We start from the raw sequence: 25,225 nt of genomic DNA on the forward strand, positions 1-25,225 counted from the left end.
CTTAGGATTGCGGTTCCACCTTGTTGGCATTGATATGAATCCCATAAGTGGGCTTTGCTCATGGCTGCGTGGTCCGCCAATATCCACCTGCTTCCTGTGCCGCATACATCAATAATATGAATCACCAAAAAGGTCCTTTAAGGCCCTTATTACACAGCTTGCGTTGCAGATGTGCACTCACAGGACCTTTTGCTGTGATGTTTTTCCTGCAAAGATACAAGCTGCTTTCGTCGTGACTCAACTAATGTCGCTACATTTGGCTCTTTTTTTTTTCTTTTTTTTTTTATAGCTACGCCGTCACTGTTCAGGAGTCTTATGCTCACCCGTTTGACCAGATCTATTACACCAGGTGCACGGATATCCTCAACTGGTTCAAGTGCACAAGGCACAGGTATGTTTGAAAATCTCATCGTTTTTGGTCGTTCAAAATCAGTGAATGTTCTGGACTTTCAGGTGCATGTCATTAAATCTGAATATAGCGAGAAATTTATCTCAGTAGTTCACTTGTCAAAGTTGAATTCACAATATTTTCTTGATTTTTTTTAAATATATAAACTGGAGGGATTTTTTTTTTTTTTTTTTGCCTTACTAAAATAAAGTGTAATTGCACATCAACTACAGTAGGGGGCAATGGCGTTCCCATTGTCAGTGAGTGTACAAGGAATATTAGCGCCTCTGCAGAGGTTTATTTATTTATTTATTTAGAGACAAATGATACTATCTAGAGTCACGATGGAGAGTTGGGGGGTGGGGGAGGGGGCCAAAATATTTTTCCTTTACTGTAACAAAAAATATATATAATTGAGAAGCACTGGCTAAAATCAGAAACAGCGAAAATAAATTCCTTTACCTATGGAAATAAATGCAGTAGTGGACCAAAACATATGCACGGTACCGCTTGTATATCAAAGGGATACTTCAATTATTTAGCCCATTATATCAATAAAAAGTTAATATTTTGTCTTTAAATAATTTGATACTTTCATTATTTTTCACATACAAATAGTACATTTAAAAACACATTTTGCAACTTGCTGTCGACTGAAAATGACATCACAAGGGCTCAGGTAACCAATCACAACTCACCTGTTTTCTAGGTTTGGTCATGTGACATTCAGGAGCTGATCTGTGATTGGTTACCTGAGCCCTTGTGATGTCATTTACAGTCGACAGCAAGTTGCTAAACGTGTTTTAAAAGTTACTAATTGTACATGAAAAATAATGAAAATATCAAATTTATTATAGGCAGAATATTCACATTTGACTGCCAAAAATGGCTAAATAACTAAAGTATCTATTTCATAATAATTCTACACAGTCCAAATAAATAAACAACTTTTTATATATATATATATATATATATATATTTTTTTTTATTTTTTTACTTTTGTAGGTGCAGAGTTAGAGATTTAACAGTAAAGTAAAGAAGTTAAAAAAAAAGTCAATAATAGTACTAAAAAAGAGCATATGGTGCAAAAACAAGATAATTTTGAAAATATTTTGAAATTCATGATCTTTGGTATGGGAAAAAAAAGTATTTACACTTCATTGGTATGTTCTGATTCTTTATTCATTAATTTTATTTACTCTGAATGCTTTAAGGGTGATTTTGAGGTATTATACACAAGTATGTGTTATTTGCAGGATTTTATGGTAATCCATATTTGAAGTCATTTCAAACTGTTGGTGGCTGAATTTTACAACCAGCAAGCAGAGTCATTCTTCTTGTTGTTTAATGTCGAAACATAAATCTTATTTGGTTTCTCCAAGTGTTTTGGCACCAGACCACAATCTTTTGAATAATACTGTCCATATGAAATAATGATAAATAAGTCACTTGATGTGAATCTATTGCAACAAGCATGAATGAAGAAAAAGAAAAGCCCTGAAAGAGTGTTCCTGCTAGATCAATAAAATAGCTTGCAGCCTTTTACTCTGACAACTGGCAACCAATAAAAACTTACAAGGGACCTGTTTTGGGTCCCAAAGCTAAATTTAGCAAAGGCTGTTGTGGAGGATATTTGATAGGTAGTAGAAGTAAAAAGCCAATTGATGATGGTTAATTTCTCGTAGTCAGAGCAAGATTTTTGTTACCCGTAATTTTATTCAAATTTGACGGGTGGTCGGTAGATTTTTTTTTTTTTTTTAAATATGTTTTTTGCTCAAATGTTGTCTGTCTACTTTGCTACTGTGTGCAATCGATGGCTTCAGGGAGACTTTCTACTTCACTGACTTTGACTTCTCATGACTCCTTTCTACTTGAACAATAAATCAAAGCAAAAACATTCCCGTGTTTGTCTTCCTGCCCCTCGGGTGTGTTCCCACATACTGTACATGGCATATCCGTCTGGCTGTGTCTTGTTTCCTCAGGATCAGCTATAAGACAGCTTACCGGCGGGGAGTCAGGACCATGTACAGGCGCCGCTCGCAGTGTTGCCCTGGTTACTTTGAAAGTGGAGACTTATGTGTTCGTGAGTATCCCGTTTGAATTATTATTTTTTTTTCATTTTCAGCTTGTGTCTTTTAAAGTAGTGGCTCACAGTGGCTTTCAAAGCACAATATTAAAAAGATAAATGTGACAACAAAAATGTTTATGTAAGAAAGCTACACACACCTATTTAAATGGCAGGTTTTTAAAAATATATATATTTAAAAATTAGACCTGTACAGCTCAATTAAAAAAAAAAATCAACAAATAAAGTAAAAATAATGTTGCTGCACAAATATTTACACCCTCATAACTGGGGATGGGGCTGTGTTCAAAATTAAGCGCATTCAAACCCTGCCCTGCGATTGGCTGGCAACCAGTCCAGGGTGTCCCCCGCCTACTGCCCAGAGCCAGCTGAGATAGGCGCCAGCACCCCCCGCGACCCTTGTTAGGAATAAGCGGTCAAGAAAATGGATGGATGGACTTTCAGGAGATTTCAAGTGTGTTTTTGCGAAATGTTGCGGTTACTCTTGCCACCCTACCACATAGCCCAGACATATGGAAGATGGAAGATTGTTGTGGCAAGTGTTAAACAGCCAGTACTTGCCAGAATTTCCTGCAGCTCCTTCAATGTTGCTGTCGGCTTCTTGGCAGCATCCCTGGCCGTTTTTCTTCTCGTCGATTCATCAATTTTCTAGGGACAAACAGTTTTTGGTTATGTCACTGTTGTGCCATATTTTCTCCACTTGATAACTATCTTCACTGTGTTTTGTGGTAGAGCCATTATAATGTCTTGGAAATTATTTTGTACCCTTCTTCTGACTGACACTCTCCTAATATCCCCTGATGCTGTGGAAGCTCTCAGTGGACCGTAGCTCATGCTGTAAGATATGACAACAAAACCGTCAAGGAAAAGCTTACTAAACAGCTCAACTTTATTTGGTTCTAATTAGAGCAGTGCTTCTCAATTATTTTCTGTCATATCAAAAATACAATTGAATCCTTAATTAAACTATAAACATTTTTTGACTGACCATGTCAAACCATATGATTCGGAAAAATAAAAATACATAAAATCAATAAATAATAATGCATTCAAACTGATCACCAACATTAACTCAGGAGCACAATATTTAAAAAAAACAACTTTAACCTGCAAAACAAAAATAAATAAAATAATTTGTGCTGATTTTTTTTATTTTTTTTTGCTGTGTGCAAGCGCACATGCTCAGCGCAAACAAAACCCCTACACCACCGAGCGAATGCTCCCTGCGCACACTCTGCCAATGAGAACGCCACTGACCCCTAATGGGGTGGAGGTGCAATTGCACTTTATTCTAGGACAGTAAAAATAAATACAATAATAAATAAAAATAAAAAAGCATGTTCCCCGAGGTCAAACGCGCCCCCCTTGATGGAGCCTTGTGCACCCCTGGGGGGGGGGCACTATTTGAGAAGCACTGAATTAGACAGACTTTAAATGGTAGCAGGTGTGTACTGGCTCCCATTTAACCTGAGTTTAAATGTGATTGGGTAATTCTAAACGCACGCACATCCCCAGTTATAAGAAGATTACAGTTTATTTTTACTTCCTCTCTCAAAAAGAGTGCCATTTTTTTTTTTGTTTCAATAGAGTTGTACAGGTCATAGGTCACAGTTAGTGTAAATATTGGTATGCTAAACCGTTGTAAACATAAAATAATCTAATGAAAAACGGTAAATCCTGCGTTATCTTCTTCATTGTGCGACATCGTATGTCAATACCTGTCCACGACCCAATTTTGGTTCCTGACCCACCATTTGGGAATCACTGTTCTAAGCGTTGTAAGTAAAGGATTAAAAACAGAATGACTTGCAGATAATGAAGCTCAGAGGCAAGCACGTCCGCCCACGGGCTAACTCTTTGCTATACACAACCAATAACACCTCATCAGCACCTCCTCTGTTAGCGAGCCGCCATCCGTGTGGCTTTGCTCGGCTTTAGATGACTGGGCCTGATTTAACACGCAGGCATAGCGTTTTAAGCCACGGACCGCTCTCTGTATACTCTTCCAGCTAAATTAATTTAATTGAAGCTGTATAACAATGAGAAAAGTTAACGAGCCAACCAGGTCCTGGTGGCAGACTGAGGAGGGGCCATTAAAAGCAATCAGTTTAAAAAAGCACAAGCCGTGAAAATGAGCCTCAAGCAGGATGCTGAAAATAATCCTTAACTGATTATTCTCACATTAGACAAACACAAATATAATATTTGTGTTTTCAACCTTAACTTGACTCATTAAAATTGATAGTGTTGTTTTCGTTGGAAAAACACTACAGCGGTGGTTCTAAAAAGCGGGATCCGGGGACCACATGGGTTCTGCGAGCTGTAACTTGGGGTCTGCAACAATTTGCAATCGTGTCATTTTGTTACACACCAATAAAACCAAACACATTACATATTCCAGCATCTCTAGCTCTCTTGTGCAATTTTCTCATGCTCATAAGTCGTACATGTAAGTCTTGGAAGCGTATACCTTGGGTCAAAAGTTGCCATCATGTCAATAAATCGGTGCTTCTGCAACATATAATGAGCAACATGCCTTTGGAGATGTTCAGATTTATTTATTTATTTAATGCGAGTGGAAAAGTCACTAAATTGCAAAACTGCCGGTAGCTCCTCCATTAATTAATTGAATTTGGTTTATTTCCTTTTTATTAATACAGAAGATAAAATTATTATTTTTTTTAATGTTTAGACATAAATATCCATGCCCATATTTAGGTTGAAACATAAAAAAAACAAAAACAAAATAAAAATATTTTTTGGCACTGTGGGATGAACATGATATGTTTAGTCAGCTTGAGGATTATGAAGGGATCCTTGGAAAAGTTCAAAAAGTTTGCCAACACCTGCACTATGTAAACACTTTATTTCTAATGGGAATTTATGACTTTCCAATTTCTTCAAACACTCTTGTACTGTGCAAACAAAGAACAGCAAAGAGCCTATATTATTCCTGATAAAATTTAACAATCCAAATAAAATTTTAGCTGTCGAGCAGACACTGTTATGTGGATCAGCAGATCTTTCACCATTGATTTTTTTTCTTTTTTTTTTCTTCCTAAGCCACCCCACAGAAACGCAGTCTGATCAATTATAACACAACACACTTACATGGTGACTTATTGAATTAAATGAAACACATTATTTTGACTTTTTGCATTCAGTTTTGCTTTTAAATTGATAATTATTGGTAAACAAAGTCTAGTGAAGGAAAAGTTTTTGTTTTTGTTTTTTTTTTTGTTTTTTTTTGCTTTTCCGAAAATTAACCCATTTAAAAGCAGGCTCTAGATCACAGGTGTCAAACTGAATCCTTCGAGGGCCTCAGTCCTGCAGGTTTTCAAGGTTTCCCACTTTTAACACAGCTGACTCATATTTAAGCTCATCAGCAAGCTCTGCAGGAGCCTGATAATTATCCTGATCATTGAATCAGGTGCGTTGGAGTAAAGATACCGTATTTTCCGCACTATAAGGCGCACCTCATTATAAGGCGCACCTTCAATGTATGACATATTTTCAAACTTTTTCCATATATAAGGCTATGGTAGAGGCTGGGGTTACGTTATGCATCTATTAGATGGTGCTGCGCTAAAGGGAACGTCAACAAAACAGTCAGATAGGTCAGTCAAACTTTATTAATAGATTAAAAACCAGCTTTCTGACAACTCCAAAATGAATAAAACAGCTGTTTTATTATTTTCTCTGAGGTAAATTATTAGTATTAGCTAGCGATCCAAGATGGCGGGATCTTCTGCGCATGCGCGTCACCGATCGTGCAGGGTCACCGATATCGTCTTGACAGCGAGACCTGTTGCGGCTCAATATTGATCCATATATAAGGCGCACTGGATTATAAGGCGCAGGGTCAGCTTTTGAAAAAATTGAAGGCTTTTAGGTGCGCTTTATAGTGCGGAAAATACGGTACCTCGAAAACATGCCTCTGGCCCTCGAGGGCCGGATCTTGACACGTGCTCTAGATGAAGTTGAAGCCTTTCGAATTCAACCTCCTCCAAGGCAAGCAAAATCTGTGGCCCGAAGCTCTGCAGTGATCATTTTTCCACCCCGACAAATGTTACTGCAGACTCACATTGAAATAGGGTGGTGCGAAGGTGCCAAACCAGGAGGAAAGCTTACATAAAACACGGGGAATGTCCAATGTTTGGGACCATTTCACACTCAAAAAAAAAGATAAAGTGCAAACTCCAAAGCAGAACTGGCTTACACATCAGATCTGCAGCATGATTGGTGAACATGGTTAGCAAATGCAATATCGAATTTATTGTAATGCGTCCACAGTCGGTCAAGTGTAAGCACAGCTGCCATTGTACTGTACTTACAATTAATTTACTAAAATAATAACATTCTTTTACTAGCTGTATGGCCACAACACCCAAGGACAACATTCGCCAAGCCTAGGCCCCGCCTTTTAAAGCCACATACATTCAAAGTCACAGATATTTGAGTGTCGAAAATGGGGACGGTGACCCCAATTGGACAAAAATAATACCTTCACCACTCATGCATATTTTATATTGCAATGCGAGTCCTTTCTTTTACGCTCCGGGGTTGTAACAAGGCAAAAGCAACACGCTCCTGGTTGCATCGTTCAGTTTGTACGGGCAGATTGCTTGCTCAGCGATCTCTACTTCTTTTTTCTTATATGTTATTACATATATCCTGTAATGTTGGGGATATTCCTTTCAGACAATATTCTTATTCCCTTGGAAATTGAAACCACACTCAAATATTTACTAGACCTTTTGCACTCCATGTGAGACTTACTTTTTGCTTGTCCCTGTTGTCGCTTTCCTGCGATGGGAAGCAGGCCAGCAAAAGGGTATCAGCCCGTACGTTCGTCTGGGGGTCGTAAGGAGCGAGTCGCAGTTTGATCAATAATGTATTCATTAACCATTTGGCCGACAATAAAGTTATGTATTATGTATTCATTGAATACTTTTCAGGATGTTAACCAGGGGAATCTGCAAGTCTGGCCCTCGCATTTCACGAGTAGTTAGGTTTGAGTTTGATTTCCTGTCAAGCGGAGGGGGAAAAAGGCACCCCCGCCTCCACTTTGGGACTGCGGGCGCTGAGGGGGCCGATAGGGCAGTTTTGCTTTCTGCTGCCTTTGCAAACTGTTTCAGCCCTTTTAATCCGAGCACTCTCACTTCCAGGATTAAGAGATTTGTACTCCCCGAGCTGTTTTGCATGCAGCGACAAAAGGGGGCATTATAGCGTGGATCGACCCAAAATGAACTCAATTTGTCTATTTCAGGACACTTTGTGAGGTGTATGTAAACTATCTTGTTTTGTTTGTTTTGTTTCACTGTAGTGTTTCCATACTGATACCGAGTAAAGAAAACTGTATTATATTTAATATACAGTACTATACATGGGGATAGGTGCCGAGTCCTATCACAAATAGTGCAAAAACTGCAAATAACTGATGCTAAAAAAATGACCGTGATTGCCTTTAAACCATAAACATACAACAAAATAATTTTACAACATAAACCCTGAAAAGCAATGATTATAAAATTATATTTTCCACCTCTCATTTAGCATGAAAGAACTCCATATGTCAGTGCAGTGCAGAACCACTGAAAATTACAATCAAAATTTTTAACATTAATACTTCTATGATCAGCCGTATTGTACATGGATTCATAAAAAAAAAAATAAAAATGAATAAATACAAACGTATAGGTGTTTAAATGGATACTTGACTCATTGAGCCATTTTCAACAGTAAAAAGTTAATATTTTGTCTATATTTAATGTCATGTACAATTAATACCTTTAAAAAGTATTTTTTTTTCTTCTTGCTGTCAACTGATGATGAGTTTACTGACCAAACCCAGAAAGCACGTGAGACATGATTGGCCGTTAAGTACTTCCTCAGGATAGGTGATGTCATCATCAGTCGACAGTAAATTGAAAAATTACTTTTTAAAGGTATTAATTCTACATGGAAAATAATGAAGTTATCAAATGCATTCTGGACAATATATTAACATTTCACTGCTGAAAATTGTTCAATGAGTCAAGTATCTCTTTAAGTACCTAGATGTTGTAGAAAAAATACTTTCATTCCAAAATGATATTTAACGTCTGTTACAAGTTTATTTAAAATGTTGAGAAAAAAAAAATGCTTATGTGTAAACTGTGGGCAAAACTAGTCAAGCCAGGAAAGGCAACAATTGATCATGCAGCGAGTGGTGAGGCTAACTTCAAAATAAAATTTTCTAAATGTAGTAAGATGCTGATATTAGTGCTTCGGAACCATTTTTTTAAAAAAGTTGTTTCCGGCTGTGCGTCCCGGCATAACAGCTCACTTTTTTTGACTCGCTTTTTAAGTCACAGTGGTTAGAGGCATCTCGCAAACCGTTGACACCAACGTAAACAACACATCGTCCTGAAATCAAGTTCAATCACCTATATTAAGGACACACACACACACACACACACACAAAAATCATGTAGAAATTGTATTGTGCGGAGCCTGTTGCCAGCATTTAGCGGCGGCTATGCAAGAAAGATGGCGATAGACGTCGGATTACTTTCCAAACGCAGTTTAACACATTCATTGCCAGACCAGAAAAAAATGCATCATTTGACGTCTTTTTTCCGTCAATGGCAGTGAATGAGTTAATAGACAAAAATTATTGCACACTTTGATGGTGACAGCCTGAGACAGTTGCCGACTGATCACTTTAAAAAAATAAAAATAAAAAATCAAACAAACAGGCTTACTCAATTGTGCTGTTTCGCTGGCAAAATCGCTACTGTGATTCTGATGTCACTTTGTCTCATAGACCAAAATCTATGGGGATTTAAAATCTCACTGATTTTTGTACAGATGAAAATTGTGTGCTGCTATCCTAAAAATACTTTTGACCTTGGTATTCTCTTTAAGCTGCAACTTTGAGGCTGTAGCTGTCTTTTCAAGCATGTCCATAGCGTATTATTTCATTTTTGATGCAATATTGTGAAAGATGGCAACCGTTATATAGTTCATGTGAAAATCAAGCAAAAAGTCTCCACAAAAAAAAAAGTTAAACAAGGAAAATTAATAGATAAGAAAACACGAAAATCAACAATCTGAAATCATATCAATTTATACATTTTTTGTGGCGAGAGGGCTCTATTTATTATTATTATTATTATTATTATTATTATTATTATTATTATTATTATTATTATAATTATTATTATTATTATTATTATGTCCCCCGCCTACTGCCCAGAGCCAGCTGAGATAGGCTCCAGCCTCACGACCTTTGTGAGGAATAAGCGGTCAAGAAAATGGATGGATGCATGAATGTTATTATTATTATTATTATTATTATTATTATTATTATTATTATTATTGTTATTTTTTTGTTTCGTTTTCATCTTTTTTGTTTTTTGTTTATTGGAAAACTCGAAAATGGTAAATAAAATATTGGAAAAAACAGAAAAAATACAGTACATTAGATATTAGCAGTAAACAACTTTCACGTCGCAAGTGAATTATCACTCAATTGTCAAAAATATTGATAGCTCTATAAATAGAGCCAATCCAAAGAAACTGATGTCATTTTCTGACTCAGCTTCCTTGAATAACTCAAATCATAAAAATATCTTTTTAAAGGCATTTTTAGATTGGGGGGGGGGGGGGGGGGGGTGTATTATACAAGTGTTTGTAGTAAACATGGGATTTTAGCTGTCCAGATATCCCAACCACTATGCTGAGGCAAATGTATCAATTTCATTTAATTGGTTTTAAAAATGATTGATGTACTCCCAACAATTTATCTTTGTTTACCAATCTATGCTACTGACATATGAACAATGAAACGCTGACGTAGACTTCACCTGTGTATCCAGCAGTTGCTAATTATTCAACAGAATACTGTAAAAGCTTTGTATCACCAAAGGGCACAGACTTCACACCAAATATGTAAATCTGTGAAACAAGATCATCATTATTTCAGCAGCATTTCTGCATTTCAATGAACCTAAATTCCCCTAAACAATTAGCAATTAACAACAAAACAATTTCAAAGCATCGCTGACACCAAATCAGCGAGCTCGCAACTCTGAGCGTGTTATCTCTCTCTTTGTGTGTAATTAGAGCTTAAGCTTCACCGCTGGAGCTCTTTATGAATGCAGTTGCGTGACCTTTGATCTGTCAGAACCTCTTCATTACCTTAATCAGAAGCTCGCCCGAGCAGAGGATGTGAGGAACTCATTTCCTGTAATAAGGCTGATGATGACAGTTGAGGAGCAAGTGCGAGAAACTCACTAATGACATCACTTGGTTGGTGTCCACGCAGGCTCTTTGAATGTGGCGTCTTTGTAAACAGGCAACATGACGCCTGCCCGTCCGTTACGACGTGATGTCAACTCTCACACAAAATCAATTTTGTCGGACGTTTTGGGCAGTAACACGACATGTTTCATATCGGAGAGGTGATGAGGGTTTCTTTTTCCAGCAGGAAGGATTTCGGCGCCTTTGATATCTTTTTCATCCTGACTTTGTTGTCTTTTTTTTCATGCTTCAAAGACAAAGTTTTTAAAATAAAATCATCTCCTTCCTGGATAGAAAGTTTGGAGGGAGCATGTTTGATAAATTGATGTCACTATAGGTGCCATCACAATACTTCACTTCACTCTTGCAACACAAACAGAAACCCTTCTACAAAAGCACAAACACATGTGCATCTCGTATAGTTGCAATCAACATGATTCAAACCCCGTTGCTATTTATAGTCCTTTGCTTATTTCCCAATGCATTTCAATGGTACGTCAATTTTTTTCTATTTGGTCCTGGCACATTGTCAGGTTTGACATCTATTAACTCATTCACTCCCAGCCATTTTCACAGAAGCAGTCCCGTTCGCTCCCGGCTGTTTTACTGGATTTTGTCTGATTTTGCAAGGCCCACAGAATATTGTGTTCTATTGCTATAAAAGCATGGAACCCATCAAAAGAAAGATTAAAGTCTCTTCTTTCATCAGAAAAAAAAGTATGTTTCTATCTGTTTCCGTTTTGCAGCAATTAGCATTAGAAGAGAGCTAAGTTTCATCAGTTTTCACAAATCTATTCAAAATTGTAAGTAATTGAGCTTTTTTTCTACATGGCCCTGGTTGATCTTCTTTGCTCTGCTGCCACCTGCTGGTCGTTTGTGTAATAACTACCATTTCTGCAACCGTTCTTTGCAGTTGAGAGGCTGCATCAAAGCTTCCTGTATGCTCTAGCATTAAAAAAACACACAAAAAAAACGTATAAATACGTCCTTGATTTTTAAGAGGCGACACGGTGTCTGACTGGTTAACGCGTCCGCCTCCCAATGCAGAGGACGTGAGAGTCCGGGCTTCGGCCTTCATGGGTGGAGTTTGCATGTTCTCCCCGTGCTTGCATGGGTTTTCTCCGGGTACTCTGGTTTCCTCCCACATTCCAAAGACATGCTTGGCAGATTAATTGAACGCTCTAAATTGTCCGTAGATGTGATTGTGAGTGATTGTTCGTCTCTGTGTGCCCTGCGATTGGCTGGCAGCCAGTACAGGGTGTACCCCGCCTACTGCCCGGAGCCAGCTGAGATAGGCTCCAGCATCCCCGTGACACGTGAGGAAGAAGCGGCTCAGAAAATGGATGGATGGATGATTTTTAAGAAAGCTGTTTGTCTTTACCATTATGCGCTTTTGTCTTTTCCGTTATGCAAGAAGCACATTTCATTGGGCCACCAAATTCTCAATGGCTTTTGAACGATGTTGAGTGCACCTTGTACTTGTCCTCGAAACCAGAAGGAGACAACGCAGCACCAGCAATCTATCTTTTTGTCACACATTTGGAAAGAGGACTAAGATAGTGGCTTGACCGTGCAAGACTATAACTCTTATTAATGCTGCAGCGCATTTACCAATTAGCTCCATTGTTAACTGCTCTGATAACACCTCTTGCATAATGAGCTAGATTAGCCTTTTATCGAGATGAAAGACTCAATTTTCAGATTCCTCAGAAATGAGTTTTAGCGGCGTGATTCATGAATTTCAATTAAAATGAAAAGACCTACTCCTGTTTGATTATGCCGTGCTTTTTTTTTTTTTTTTTTGGGAGCGCCATTCAGATCTCAGGATGAAGTGTGCACTTCATCTTTTCTCCCTGGGCAAAAACTTCATTTCCATGTTTCTTTTTGTGACACGTTTGCATTTCCCCTCCTGGTCGCTGATCAAAATTTGCTGATTGAAACAAAATCAAATCAGCCCGTCGTGGTGACATTGAATTCGTCTCCTCATTTTGAACACTCTGCATATCGTGGCCTCATTGATTACAGGTAGTCGATCTCGCACCTTCGTCAGCACAAATGCTGGACAGACTTTTCTTTTTTTTTTTTTTTTTTTTCCTTGCCTCATTTTAATTAGACACTCTCCTTGCCAGAATACTGATGCTCAGAAATCTGCCCTGCATTATCTTTCAATCTCTGGTTTACCGTTTTTGCCTCGGGAGCATTTCCGTGATTAGCAGCGGCTTGTGGCTGTTTGGGATTCTCCCACTTCCTCCCCTTTCCGGCCTCATCCCTCCCGCTGGCAGCCCGACCCTAATCGAAGGCTGATTGAGTGATAATCTATAGCGGTACAGTTCGGGCATGCCGCCAGCTCCCGCTGACCTCTCAGCCTGCAGGATGAGCGCCATGATATCCCGCACAGAGCTGGGAAAATCAACTCAAAGCTTAGCGCGCCGGTTTGTCGTCTTACCCAGAGCCGTAATATGAGGCGAGAAAACAAAAAAGGCGGAATTTGGACGTGGTCCGATCTGGATCGGGTGTATGTTTGTTTTGGTTGTATCATTCCGCCATAGGCCAAGCGCGTTGAACTGCTGATTCCCGTCATGCTCGCGCTCTTTCCCCGAGATAAGAGAACATCTTTCTTAACCCAGCGAACCTGATGACCTTGTCTTCCAACTTTGCTCTTTCATGCTAAGTGCCCATCTCTGTGATGGATTTTATCTTCTTCCATAAAACAACAACAAAAAAACCTGCAAAACCTCCACCCGGCGGATGGTTTCAAACTCCCCGAACACGCTCCCAGGAATACAAATCGGATCCCAACGGTTGGGTGCCGTGTTGCTCAATAAGAATGATCGAGACAACGCACACGCTTAGTAAACACCGCAGTGCGCTGCCTCGCTGTATTCAAGAATGAGTACATGACAAAGCGCCGGCTGATCAAATTAGAGGGGATTTACGGCCCGCTCTGTCATGCCTCCTCCTGCTGATAACAGCTCGATCTGGAAAGTAAAACTGTGATAAACTGAGATGTTGATTAAGTCCGCACTCTCTGGAGAAATTGTTTAGTCTGCTGTCAAATAATAGAGATGGATGTTGAATATGAGGGTTTAACAACACATTTTCCAGCCTTCCAACTTAAAGTGCGGCCTGCTTATAACTTCACTCAGCATTAAAACACAAGCGTAATATTAGCTATCATTACCCACTGTGCCCAGTGTTACTGCTGTATTTCTTTTTCAATATTGCATGACGTATGTAGAGAAGTGCTGCTCAAACTTTTCGTACCAAGAACCATCTCAAAACTATGCATACTTTAGAAAACAATCATTTAACCTCTCATGTTCCAAAAATCGTCATCCTCTGAAAAATAATGGGCCAAGTCTCATCTCAGGATGCTGGCCAACTCTGCTAAAATTGGCAACATCCTTAGTTAAAGGGGAAGTCAACCAAGCCCCCAAATCTTTTTTGACAATATTATGCTCTATGCACCCCCACTAGTCTAAATACGGCAATTTGGTCAATATTACGTCAGCGGAATATGAGTTAAGCAGTAAAACCCAGCAGTGCCACTTGCTGTCAACTGAAGATGACATCACAGTTTCTCAGGTCAAAGATAACAACCAATCACAGCGCAGCTTCGGAAAACAGGTGAGCTCTTATTGGTCGTTGCTTGAGCCCTGAGCAACTGTGATGTCATCTTCAGTCGACAGCAAGCGGCAAAATGGCCGCCCCCTGAGATGGATAAAAATGTCTGGATTTTGCTTCATAATTATTATTCTAAAAATGTAATATTAAATCAGAATGTCATGTTTAGACTAGTGAGGTCACATAAAACATATTATTGTCAAGAAATGTTTAAGGTTGACTTCCATTTTAAACACATATTTGCAGAGGTGGCCGAGGTGGGGGTTTTTTTCTCCAGGATGCACACTGTGCTCCCCCATTGGAGCATAGTTTGGAAATTTCCTTTTTTTTTCCTTCCCTCTTCACTCACCTTCTTTTTCACTTTCTCGTCGAAGAAATCGAGGCACTGCATAGCCTTCCCGTTCCTGCCTCCCTCTGTTAGGTGTCATTTTCTTTTTAGGTTTCTTGTTGAAACTGTCAAATGGATTTTGTTGCCCTCTACTTGTGACTACTTGTGCAATGGCAATAAAATCGATTTTCATTTCCAATTCTAACCTTGAAATGAAATTATTAATGCATGAAATACAATGAAAGAATGACTTAGGTCAGGGTGTTCAAATCTTTTTCTTTGAGGGCCGCTTTAAAATTCTTTCATTTTAAATTTAATGTTAAATATACTAAGATCAAACAAGCAAGCAATTCTATATTATTTATGTTTTCTAGTTAATTTGATAAACTGATACAGTACATAAGCTTGTTGTTAGAGGTGATAAGATAACAGTTAAAGAATTTTCTAGATTTTAGGGCGGTCAAAGGCCCTCTATCCAACTGGACCTGATTCAACCTTGCACTGAACTCCAGCCGAAGCCCATCTCCACATTCAGAACCAAGACAATAGCAAAATGTAGTAAGATAACAAAAAAAAAAAAAAATCATTAATGCGATATCTTTCAGACCTTCAGACCTTGACACAGAGCCGAAATCGGAAGAAACTATTTGTGCTTCTAAAATGGAATTATCTTTATTCACCACAGCGTTTTGAGAAATTATCTTTATTATTTTAGGCAAGGCAAGGCAAGTTTATTTGTATAGCACATTTCATACACAAGGCAACTCAATGTACTTTACACAAGGAAAGACAACACATAAGCATCAAGAAACAGTAATAAACATTCAGAGGAAGAAAATGTGTGAAAATGCGACGCAGATCATGTAAAAAGTCAAATGTAGACAAATGTTAAGCCTTTTTGTTGTGCATCTTAAACAGTATCTGTGTTAAACAGCCTCCTCGATATGGGATTAATCAGGAAAATATTGAGGTCTCATTTAATAAACATTTGCTATCAGCGTTTTCATGATATGGTTTATTAGTGCCGTAATGCTGTTTAACACACTCGTAACCCAAACTGGTGCTGACGTCCGCGTGCGCTTGCGTGTTTTTCCAGCTCTGTGCACAGAAGAGTGCGTCCACGGCCGCTGTGTGTCTCCAGATACCTGCCAGTGTGAGCCAGGATGGGGCGGACTGGACTGCTCCAGTGGTGAGTCCGCCTCCCCTCCCTCAGTCACTATTCGTTACTTAGTCTCATTTATGCCTAAATGGCTTTCACAGCCTGTTAGTTTAGAAGCATTTGCCTCAGTGTACGCCTATCGCAAAGCTACTTAGCTTTGTATCCTCTCTTCTTTGCAAACACAGCCAATGGAACAGGTAAGTCCCAATGAATTCATTTTCATTTGCTGCAAGTGGAAGTGATATGCGTGATGGATCAAACGGATGGATGGATGGCTGCAGCACCGCTGTGTCTCACCAGCTCTCTGTTATGATCTTAATCATGATTAGACTGGTGCCTGTGACTTGTGGCTGTGCAAGGATAAATCAATGCCGCGCTCTAACGAGCCATAATGGCGCCTGTTCTATTTAGTAGCTTTTCAACATAGTTGCCAAAAGTCCAAAAAGATGGGAAGATCCCAGGCCCGGACTGGGCCATCTGGAGGGGCGGGGCAATTCCCGGTGGGTCGCGAGCCGAATCGGCAGGCTCGCTCATTTTTAAATCAGCCTGTAAATAAAGAGCATCCACGAAAGTAGCAATACTTTAATCCACACATTGAAACAATAACAATATAACGACCGTAATTTCTGGACTATAGAGTAGGCATGTAACGATATCCAAATGTCACGATACGATATTATCACGATATGAAGCTCACAATACAATAATTATCACGATATTGTGGGGAGGTTGGCGATATTTAAAAAAGGTCACAATATTGTAAAAAAAAAAAAAAGAGCTCATACTAAAAAAAAGCACAATATTGTGTTTTTGTACATAACATCAATGTTATGTTATTGTTATTAATTATTATGTTTTATTATTAGTATGTTATTATTATTATGTTATGTTGTTAATGCACACACACATTGAGTTCCTCCACATATTGACTCGATTCACAGGCATACTACGTGCCCGTTCATCTGACAATTAGTGTGGATTTTAAACATAGAAGGGCCAGAACATGCCATATGAAAATTCAACTGCACTAAAGAAAAAAATAGCCACGAGAGGGTTCTAGAACTGCACAAATGAAAATTAACCTGACTTTTTTTAACAGATGTGTTGCATTTAAATATCATGAAAATGACGACGACGATATTGTGGCAGTTTTAATATCACAATATCGCGCTTATCGTTACATCCCTACTATAGAGCGCACCTGATTATAAGCCGGTACATTCCTAAATGATAAAGGCACTGCCATACCTGACTATAAGCTGCATATGCCCACATTGAAACATGAGATATTTACAAAGAAAGACGGTACACAAAAAGAGTTTTCAAAGGTTTAATAATGTACCTTAGCTTTTCTTTCCAAACAGTGCCTGTGACGTGACATTAACACGGCAGCAATGCGGTAGTAACTAACAGGGCTGGTTAAAAATAACATACCGGTAAAAGTCACTGAGACTGAGACTTGTAGTATTTTCCATGATGAGGTTCTGTTCATGCTAATTTTATTGATGCACAAAGCGCAAAGTTACATTAAACTTGCATCTTCCTCGACACATATATTCCACCTGTCTCACTCTTATGTTTTCTGCTCGAGCGCTCCTGGCGGCCGTCAGAAAAAATACATATATTAGCCGCATCATTGTATAAGCCACAGGGTTGAAAGCGTGTGAAAAAACTTATGGTTTATAGTCTGGAAATTGCGGTATATTAAACCTGGTCTATACAAAAAAAAAAAACACATAAGAGGCAAAACACAATCACAAGTGTTGCTAGTAACGGCAACAAAGCATGATGGGAAAGCCTCCTATGATTACCGTTTGCAGTCCAAGTTAGCTCAGTAGTGCACCAGAAGTGGTTGAGAATACATTTCAAAATAAGAGTACAGTGTGAGCTGCCTTAATCTTGTTGGTTTAACTTTATTTGCTAAGTGTCTTAAATGTTTTATCCCTTTTAACATACATCTGCTTTTGGTTATTTTTGTTCTTTTTGTTTTGCCCATTTTATGTTCACATACTTGTTCCAAAAAACAATGATCGAGCTCTTCAATTGTAAATGACATTTTTGACCAAATGCAATATGAATATCGTTGGAGGGAATGCTCACCTATATTACATTGATACACATAGTGTAAAATTGTGTATGTTCATTAAAATGTGAACTAAAGTGGGCCGGTCTGAGCTCTGAAATTCCAGGGTTGAAAATAAGTCCCAGTCCGACAGTGGAAGATCCTATGGAAGATCCTCTAGGCTGGAAATGGGCCTTGGTGAAAGCACAGCTGTGGGTTGTGTTGTCCAAAGTCGGGCAATTGATTGATTTGATCACGTCGAGGTCACCAATTGTGGAGATGTGGTAAATGACGAGACGAGGTGATGAAGGCAGGTCATGTATCTTTAACTCTCCACACAAAAACGAGCAAGCAAGAAACTACTGCGCTTCAACCCTTTGATCACTCTCATCCCTTTGATACAAGCAACATCATACTCCCCTGCCTTAAAGGTGTAGGTCCCTGGTGAATTTCTATCGCTTGCAACTGAAAGTGGCAATAAGGTAAACGTCTTGATGCCACTTATTTGAAAAATAGTTCTCTATCTGCCAAACTGTTGCTTGTTATGAAGTATCTGATTTATTTATTTTTTGTCCACAAGTCAAAGCAAAAAAAAAATCCCAAGTTTTGCATTGTGTCTGCAGAAAAACAACAATGAACAGAATAGTTTATTTTGTTATTTTTTTATGCTGAGAAGTTCGTTTCGGTTCCGTGAAACTTGCTGAACAATCAACTGATTTATATCAAGGGATTAATAAAGCACATGCATATTTATAATAAAGAACAAGGCCTGGTGCTGCATATCAGACTAAATCTGTTGGTTGATTTGCAGCTCCATAGCAATTCGTATATACATCGAGACAATGCGCGTAACTAATTAACATAGAGTGTGCAGCTGGCCAGTGCACATATCTCCATTAAAACTCATTCACTGCCTTTGACAAGTATACTTGTCAATTGTATTTTTTAGAGCGGTGCTAAATGGGGGCGAATCTGAGCATGCTCCACTGTAAATATCAAACTTGGAAACAACTTTACTGATGCCTAACCACCGGTAGATGACATCATTGCCCCATTTTATAGGAAATAAACACAGTTTCAGAGTCCATGGGAGAAATGGCTATATTTTGGCAAACCTACATTTTTCTGCTGTCAATTATAAAAGAACGGGACGGGACAAAAAGTAGGGAGTCTATTCTGTTATTTGGTAGATTCGGTTTATATATAATTATTGAATGTAATATCACGTGAGTATTGGAAATGTAAAAATTTTCTATAATGACTGGCAGTGAATGAGTTAATGTGGCTTCACATAGCAAATGTCTGTTTTATTGCTGCTAACATGCGTACTAAACCAACACAAAACGAGCTAAACGAACGCCAATTCAGAAGTTTCCATTTCGAGTCAGGACACGTCATAGAGGTCGTCAGAGAAGAATGTTATGTTGACATGTCTCGTCTCTTTTTGTCTGACATATGTCATATGTGGAGTGCACATGCGTGACAGCGATGTAGTACGTACACACTTCATTTGAGGAAGTAGTTATGGGAATCATTGATCAGCTAATGCCTCGCTGTTGGTTGGCCATCCCAGCAATTGGAATATTTGGCCGGCTTACGTCTCGCTAATGGTTGGCTAACGCCATGCTAGCAACAGCTAAAGGGAGTTTTCAAAATTGGATGCCGCACCTGAGAGACGAACTAGCTTAGCGCTATATTGTGTGAGTCTGATATTAATGTAGATGGATTTAAAATGGTACCAATGACAAAAAAAAAAAAAAAAAAACATCCTTTGTTTGGTCGTTGGCCAGGGTAATGGCGCGGGATTTTGGAGGTTAACATAAATGAACTGAACAGGTTAACCTTTCCTTGTATTCATACGTTATGTCAACGCACCGGTGTAGCCTACTCTCCAATACGTTTGAATGAGATAAATGAATATGGTTTTGTGAACCAATGATCAAGATAAATTCAAAATAAGTGCAGGAAAAATATTTACAGTTAATGTGCTGGAGAAGTGCTTCTGTATCAAAAATGAGTTGTCTTGCCCCAGAAATTAGTAGGGTTACATTATGTTTGTTTCATAACTGCAATCCATTCCTATTTCCCTTTATGTCATAGTTTATGTTAATATTTTTGTGCTTACTGTATACATTGCATTTACTATCACTCCCAGTATGAGAGCACTTTCTGACACGCATTCTTTCCACTGCAAACTTTATGAACTTTGAAAAGGCAGACCACACTGCCAACTAAACTAAGTGCAATTTCTGGAGAAATTGTGTGGGAATGCTATAAGAAAATTGAGAGATAAATTATTAAAATTATACCCTCCTGGCTACTGGACAATGCGTTTTACCAACTGTGCAGCCCGAGCAGTATCAGACATTATGTGGGAGTTGTTAGGCGGCAAAAAGTGTAGAGAATGAAAAACCACAATAACATACTGTATGTGGGAAGTAGACTAAGTGCAATTTCTGAAGAAATTGTGTGGGAATGCTGAATGCTAAGATTTGAATGAAAGTGGAATGCTTATGAAGTAAATTGAGAGATAAATTATGAAATTATGACCTCCTGATTACTGGACAATGCGCTTTATCAACTGTGCCAACGAGCAGTATCAGACACCTGGTTATATGTATGGGAGTGGGCATGTAAAGTGATACTTAGAAAAAGTTCAATGTCTGTCCCATTGAAAATGAATGGGGGAAAGTTGATATTAAATGTTAAATTGTGCAAATACTGTAAGTAATGTGGAACCAGACGATATACCAGGTGAGGCGTGAATTTTTTAAGCAAGTTGAAATTTGTAAATTGGAATTACTATGTGGGAGTTGTTACGTGGCAAAGTGTGGAGAATAAAAATCACAATAACATATGTGGGAATGCTTCAGCATCATTCATTCCCACAACTAGTGTTTTGGTGGTGTAACTGCAGAGCAGCGTTGCCTCCCTCGAGCAACAGTATAAACTCACACAACACATTCTCAGTACACAACAATAAATCAACCTGTCAAAATAAAGAATGAGAAATTATATCAGTAGTGTTAGTGTATGGATCTATGAATTTTCATTAGCAAGAAAGCCATTCTCTGATTAGCAGATGTGTGTAAATCACCTGCTCCTGCGTCAATGCAGACTTGCGGTGAGTTCAGCAGCAGTGCGTGCCCAACTCCCACACGGGTGAGGCTGCAACAAGGGAGAGTGAGTGTCAAGCTTTAGGGGGGTCCCTCAGGAGACTCTTGTCCCACTCTTGGTTGGTTAGAGGTGCAGCTGAGCGTGCAGGTGCCTTTGCTAATCCAACTTATTAAAAGACTTGAGCAGTGAAACAGAGGCATTATTCATAACTTTGGATTTCCATCGCAGGCGCCATTCCAGGCTTTTCATTTACAAGCTTTCATCTGGTGAAAATGCGGAATGTCTGCCAATTCTCAAATTAAATCTGCCCTCCTTTTTGTAGTGTAAATGGCATGTCTTCCTTTTTCCGCATAAGTGAAATATAGGGAATGTCGTCTTATCGGCCTCCATATGTGAGCATTGACACATTGGCACACTTTCTATACAACACATTTGTGTTCATTTTATTGCTATAGTACGTTTCAGGAAAGGCATTTAAGCTCATATAAAAAGCCAGTTCTCTGATTTGATTGCTGGGGAGAGGGCACGCAGTGCGCTGGTCACATAATGAGGAATGTGTGAATGTGATTAAAAAGCATGTCACCCAAGGCTTGGAGATGAAGTGGGATGCTCAGTGGCCTAAAGCTAAAGTGACAGCCTTCCAGCCAGTCATTTGGCTCCCAATCAAAGGCTTGGACCTGCTTTGTGGAGCAGCACCTGGCAGGAAGTTGTTTTGTATATGTGTCAGGCGGCCAGATGAGACTCAGACTGTTTTTCGGGGCCGGCAAAGAGAAGGCGATAAACTTCCACAGTTGTCTTGCGGCTGAAGATATCGGCTGCTTTTTTCTTTTTCTTTGCCGCCCACTGGGATCCACCTGCTGATGCCAGAAAATATTTCATCCTCTCGCCGGTCTTGAATCGAGAGTCCCGCTGGGACCGGAGCTGCCCTGTGACCCGCGTGGGGTCCCGAGGGATTTCTTCCGCAAGGACACAGTGGCTAATATCAAGACGGTTAGACGAGGACAAAACAGGACGTTTCTTGTTGACTGTCACAATTCCGAGTTTAGTTTGGAGTTCTCCCGAGGAATGAATGAATGAATGTTTAATTGTTGCTGCTGGTTTGTGTGGCGTGTTTGTGCTCTTGAACGTAGTCTGCTATCATCATTTTATGTTTCTCCTCGCAGTTCTCAGCGCACAACATTAAAATGCATGTTTATTTCGTTTTGGCTGTAAAGCTTGAGCTCTCTATTGTTTGGCTGTCTTCTAGTTTTATGATAAAATCTACTTTTATCTTGTTGTTGCTCAACAAAAGTATTCACTTTAAAATATAAACTGTGGCAGTGAATAAGTGCTGTAAGACGATATGGAGCTCCATAGTACAGGAACAGTGTAATGTATCCAATTTCATGAATTTGGCTTAAATTACAAATCCACCAGTTTCTTTTTGTGTAACAAACGTATGGCTTTCAAAGGTTGGGAAACACTGCAATGGCCGTTCTACTGTGCAGAAATACATTTTGATGGTCTTATAGAGTAGTTTGCAACATATATTGATCCCATGAAATGAGAACTCAAATATCCTTAGCAGTCCTGGTGTGCTATTGTCCTTTATTTTGGGTTTTAATTCAATAAACCTTATGAGTGTAGCTAATCCAACGTTAGCCTCCAAACCTTTTGGCTGCATATAACAAAGTCAGCTCAGGGTAAAGAGCGGACGTGAGTAGGGATAGACAAAAATAATCAATTAACTAATCAATAGGAATACTGTCAATTGTGTACAAATGGTTGTTGTCTGCGTCCATGCTATGATTCAACTTAGACAGGCAGCATTATTCTGCTCAATACAACAGTGGCATTGAAACAGGAGTTCAGAACATTCACATTCAGAGAGAGATCCTCCCATCGCTTTGAAAATGATCTAGAAAATAAATAAAAAATTCAATCCAGTCATTGTTAGTTTTTCAGCAATCCCCATGCTTTCCCGATATTTTCCAAATAAATAAAAAAAAAAAAAACTTTTTTCTTTAACTGTATTTTGTTTGGGGTGTAATTCCACTTTCGACCAACCGTTTAGATGTTCAAAGGGAAGAAGTTGAAAACTTATCTAGTCCTACCCCTTATTCTTTGTATTTGTATTTCATTATTGATACAATAGGTTAAAACATTTCATTAAAAGAAAAATGTGTAATCCTGCTTGTGTATACAACTGCACTTTGACATATACGTACATTTGCCAATAGCAAATGTACATGAAATTCATAGGCATACACAATAATAATACATCCTCGTACTCACATATACAATTTTCATTACACTCATACTGGTACATTGAAGAAATTTACATTTCTGCAGTTTTACTAGCTCATTTCTGATTTAAATAGTTGTCTGGAACTTTGATTTTATAATTTTTTTTTAAACTCGGCAAGTGACTTGGAATCTTTTCAGGTCAGTACCAAAATGATTCCACAAATTAACACCTCTTACAGAAACACTTTGACATGGTGCAAATTTGAAAAACGAATGAAAACAGGAAGTGTTTCAGGAATTTTTGCTGAAGAATATCGAATGTCAAATCCTCTTCGATCCTGCTTCTTATGCCTACATCAAGTGACTCTTTTGGTTCGGTTTATAATGTACATCTCTGGGCAAGATTATTCATGTTTAATGTGAGGTGATAAGTTTGTTAGTTTGGAAAAATTTTTATTTGTTACCTGTAAAATCTTGGTCTGGGTACACTGTAGAGTATTTGTAGAGTAGAGTAGAGTATTTTTGTGTTCGGGTTAGCTCTTCCATTGTTCTTGCTCTTTCTCAATATAGAATTTGAATAGGGTGTTTCTAATGTATATCACAGATTTCACTTCATGAAGTGGTCTAGAACGTAAATGAAGCGGGAATTTACTGTATTCAATCATGAAAATGTTCTCAATTATTTCCCATACAACTGAGAGAATAGAAGTAAGATAGACCGTGCCACACAAAGCATCATCAGTGACACTTTATGGTCAAATCTGGTTGGTTAGTTATGCTCTAGGAGGGAACATATTCCTCCCCAGTCGTCTCCAAATGGCACAAGGTTGGTGTAACACACATTTAATTGATGAATTCAGCCTCAGAAGAATTGCGAAAGGCAAATTGCTACAGACAAGGGGGCGACTTACTTAATGCTAATTACCAAATAAATCAGTGACTTTATTGCATATTAGAATTTGGCATCAGTGTTGGTTAATTGTAGTCTGTCGTAGAGGACATCGCAAGCAGCAACACCAACTAGTTGAACTATTAACACAGAGCCAGACCTAATGCATGCGGCGAGAATGTATTTTGAAAAGACTCCTGCGAGGATTCCCTCTGGCACCCGTCAACAATATTTACACATTATTCTCTGAAGTGTATGTAAGCCAGATGGTTCCCCTCCTCTCCCACAGCAGCAGGACATTGACATGCATCAGCGTCAAAGACCTACAGGATGCAAATTGCACCATCCGGGTGCCACGTGCATGCACAGAAAGACTCATGTCGAGTCAGTTTCCCCAGCCCATTCATTAGGCACATACGCAATCTAACAAGGGCTGTCGCTACACATGCGCTGCATTGCAATTTAAATATGTCACCATTTTGGAAAATTTAATATATGTAACAATTTTAAATTGTAGCAGTTTGTCAAATCAAAATCGATTTTCTGATTTGAATCGTTTTTGTTACATCCCTACTATATGTGTATACTTGTAGGTGATACCGGGGCTAGTTGTATCACTATTTATACTTTTATATATTTCTTGGAATCAATACATCATATATAAACAAAACGTATACCAGATGAAAGACAAAGTCTTGGGTATATTTTTCATATTCATGTCATTTTCATACTTTGTGTCGGTGCAGAGTTATAAGCCACCAAATAGAGGGAGTGAACATGTGACATGCTGCCCCACCAATGGGTAAGTTGTCACACTATATGGGGTAAGATGTCACGTTGGATTTTGCAACTAAGAATAACAAGGACAAAATTATCCTTATTTTACTATTTTGTTTTGTTTGCTTTTACAGCCAGAAAAATTGTTTATCATTGATCTTGACAATTTACTACAGTCATTGAGCAAACTTTAACATAAATATGAAATAAATTAAAGTCCTTAGGAACTGCTGGCATGTAGGTCATAGCGCTCAGCCTCAAATGTCTGTTTTGCTTCCCTTAA

General features: G+C 38.7%; 1 protein-coding gene across 4 annotated transcripts in view; it reads left to right on the forward strand.

Moving 5' to 3' along the window:
• The window catches only part of megf11 (multiple EGF-like-domains 11), a 138,780-nt gene that overhangs the window by 44,353 nt on the left and 69,202 nt on the right, over positions 1 to 25,225 (forward strand). For all 4 annotated transcript variants that reach the window (XM_077516748.1, XM_077516747.1, XM_077516749.1 and 1 more), the window contains 3 exons: positions 290 to 391; positions 2,371 to 2,471; positions 15,809 to 15,901. In XM_077516748.1, the coding sequence (XP_077372874.1) occupies positions 290 to 391; positions 2,371 to 2,471; positions 15,809 to 15,901 (296 nt within the window). The remainder of the gene's footprint in view (positions 1 to 289; positions 392 to 2,370; positions 2,472 to 15,808; positions 15,902 to 25,225) is intronic.

Source organism: Festucalex cinctus, chromosome 3, assembly GCF_051991245.1.
Source record: "Festucalex cinctus isolate MCC-2025b chromosome 3, RoL_Fcin_1.0, whole genome shotgun sequence".
NCBI lineage: Eukaryota > Metazoa > Chordata > Actinopteri > Syngnathiformes > Syngnathidae > Festucalex > Festucalex cinctus.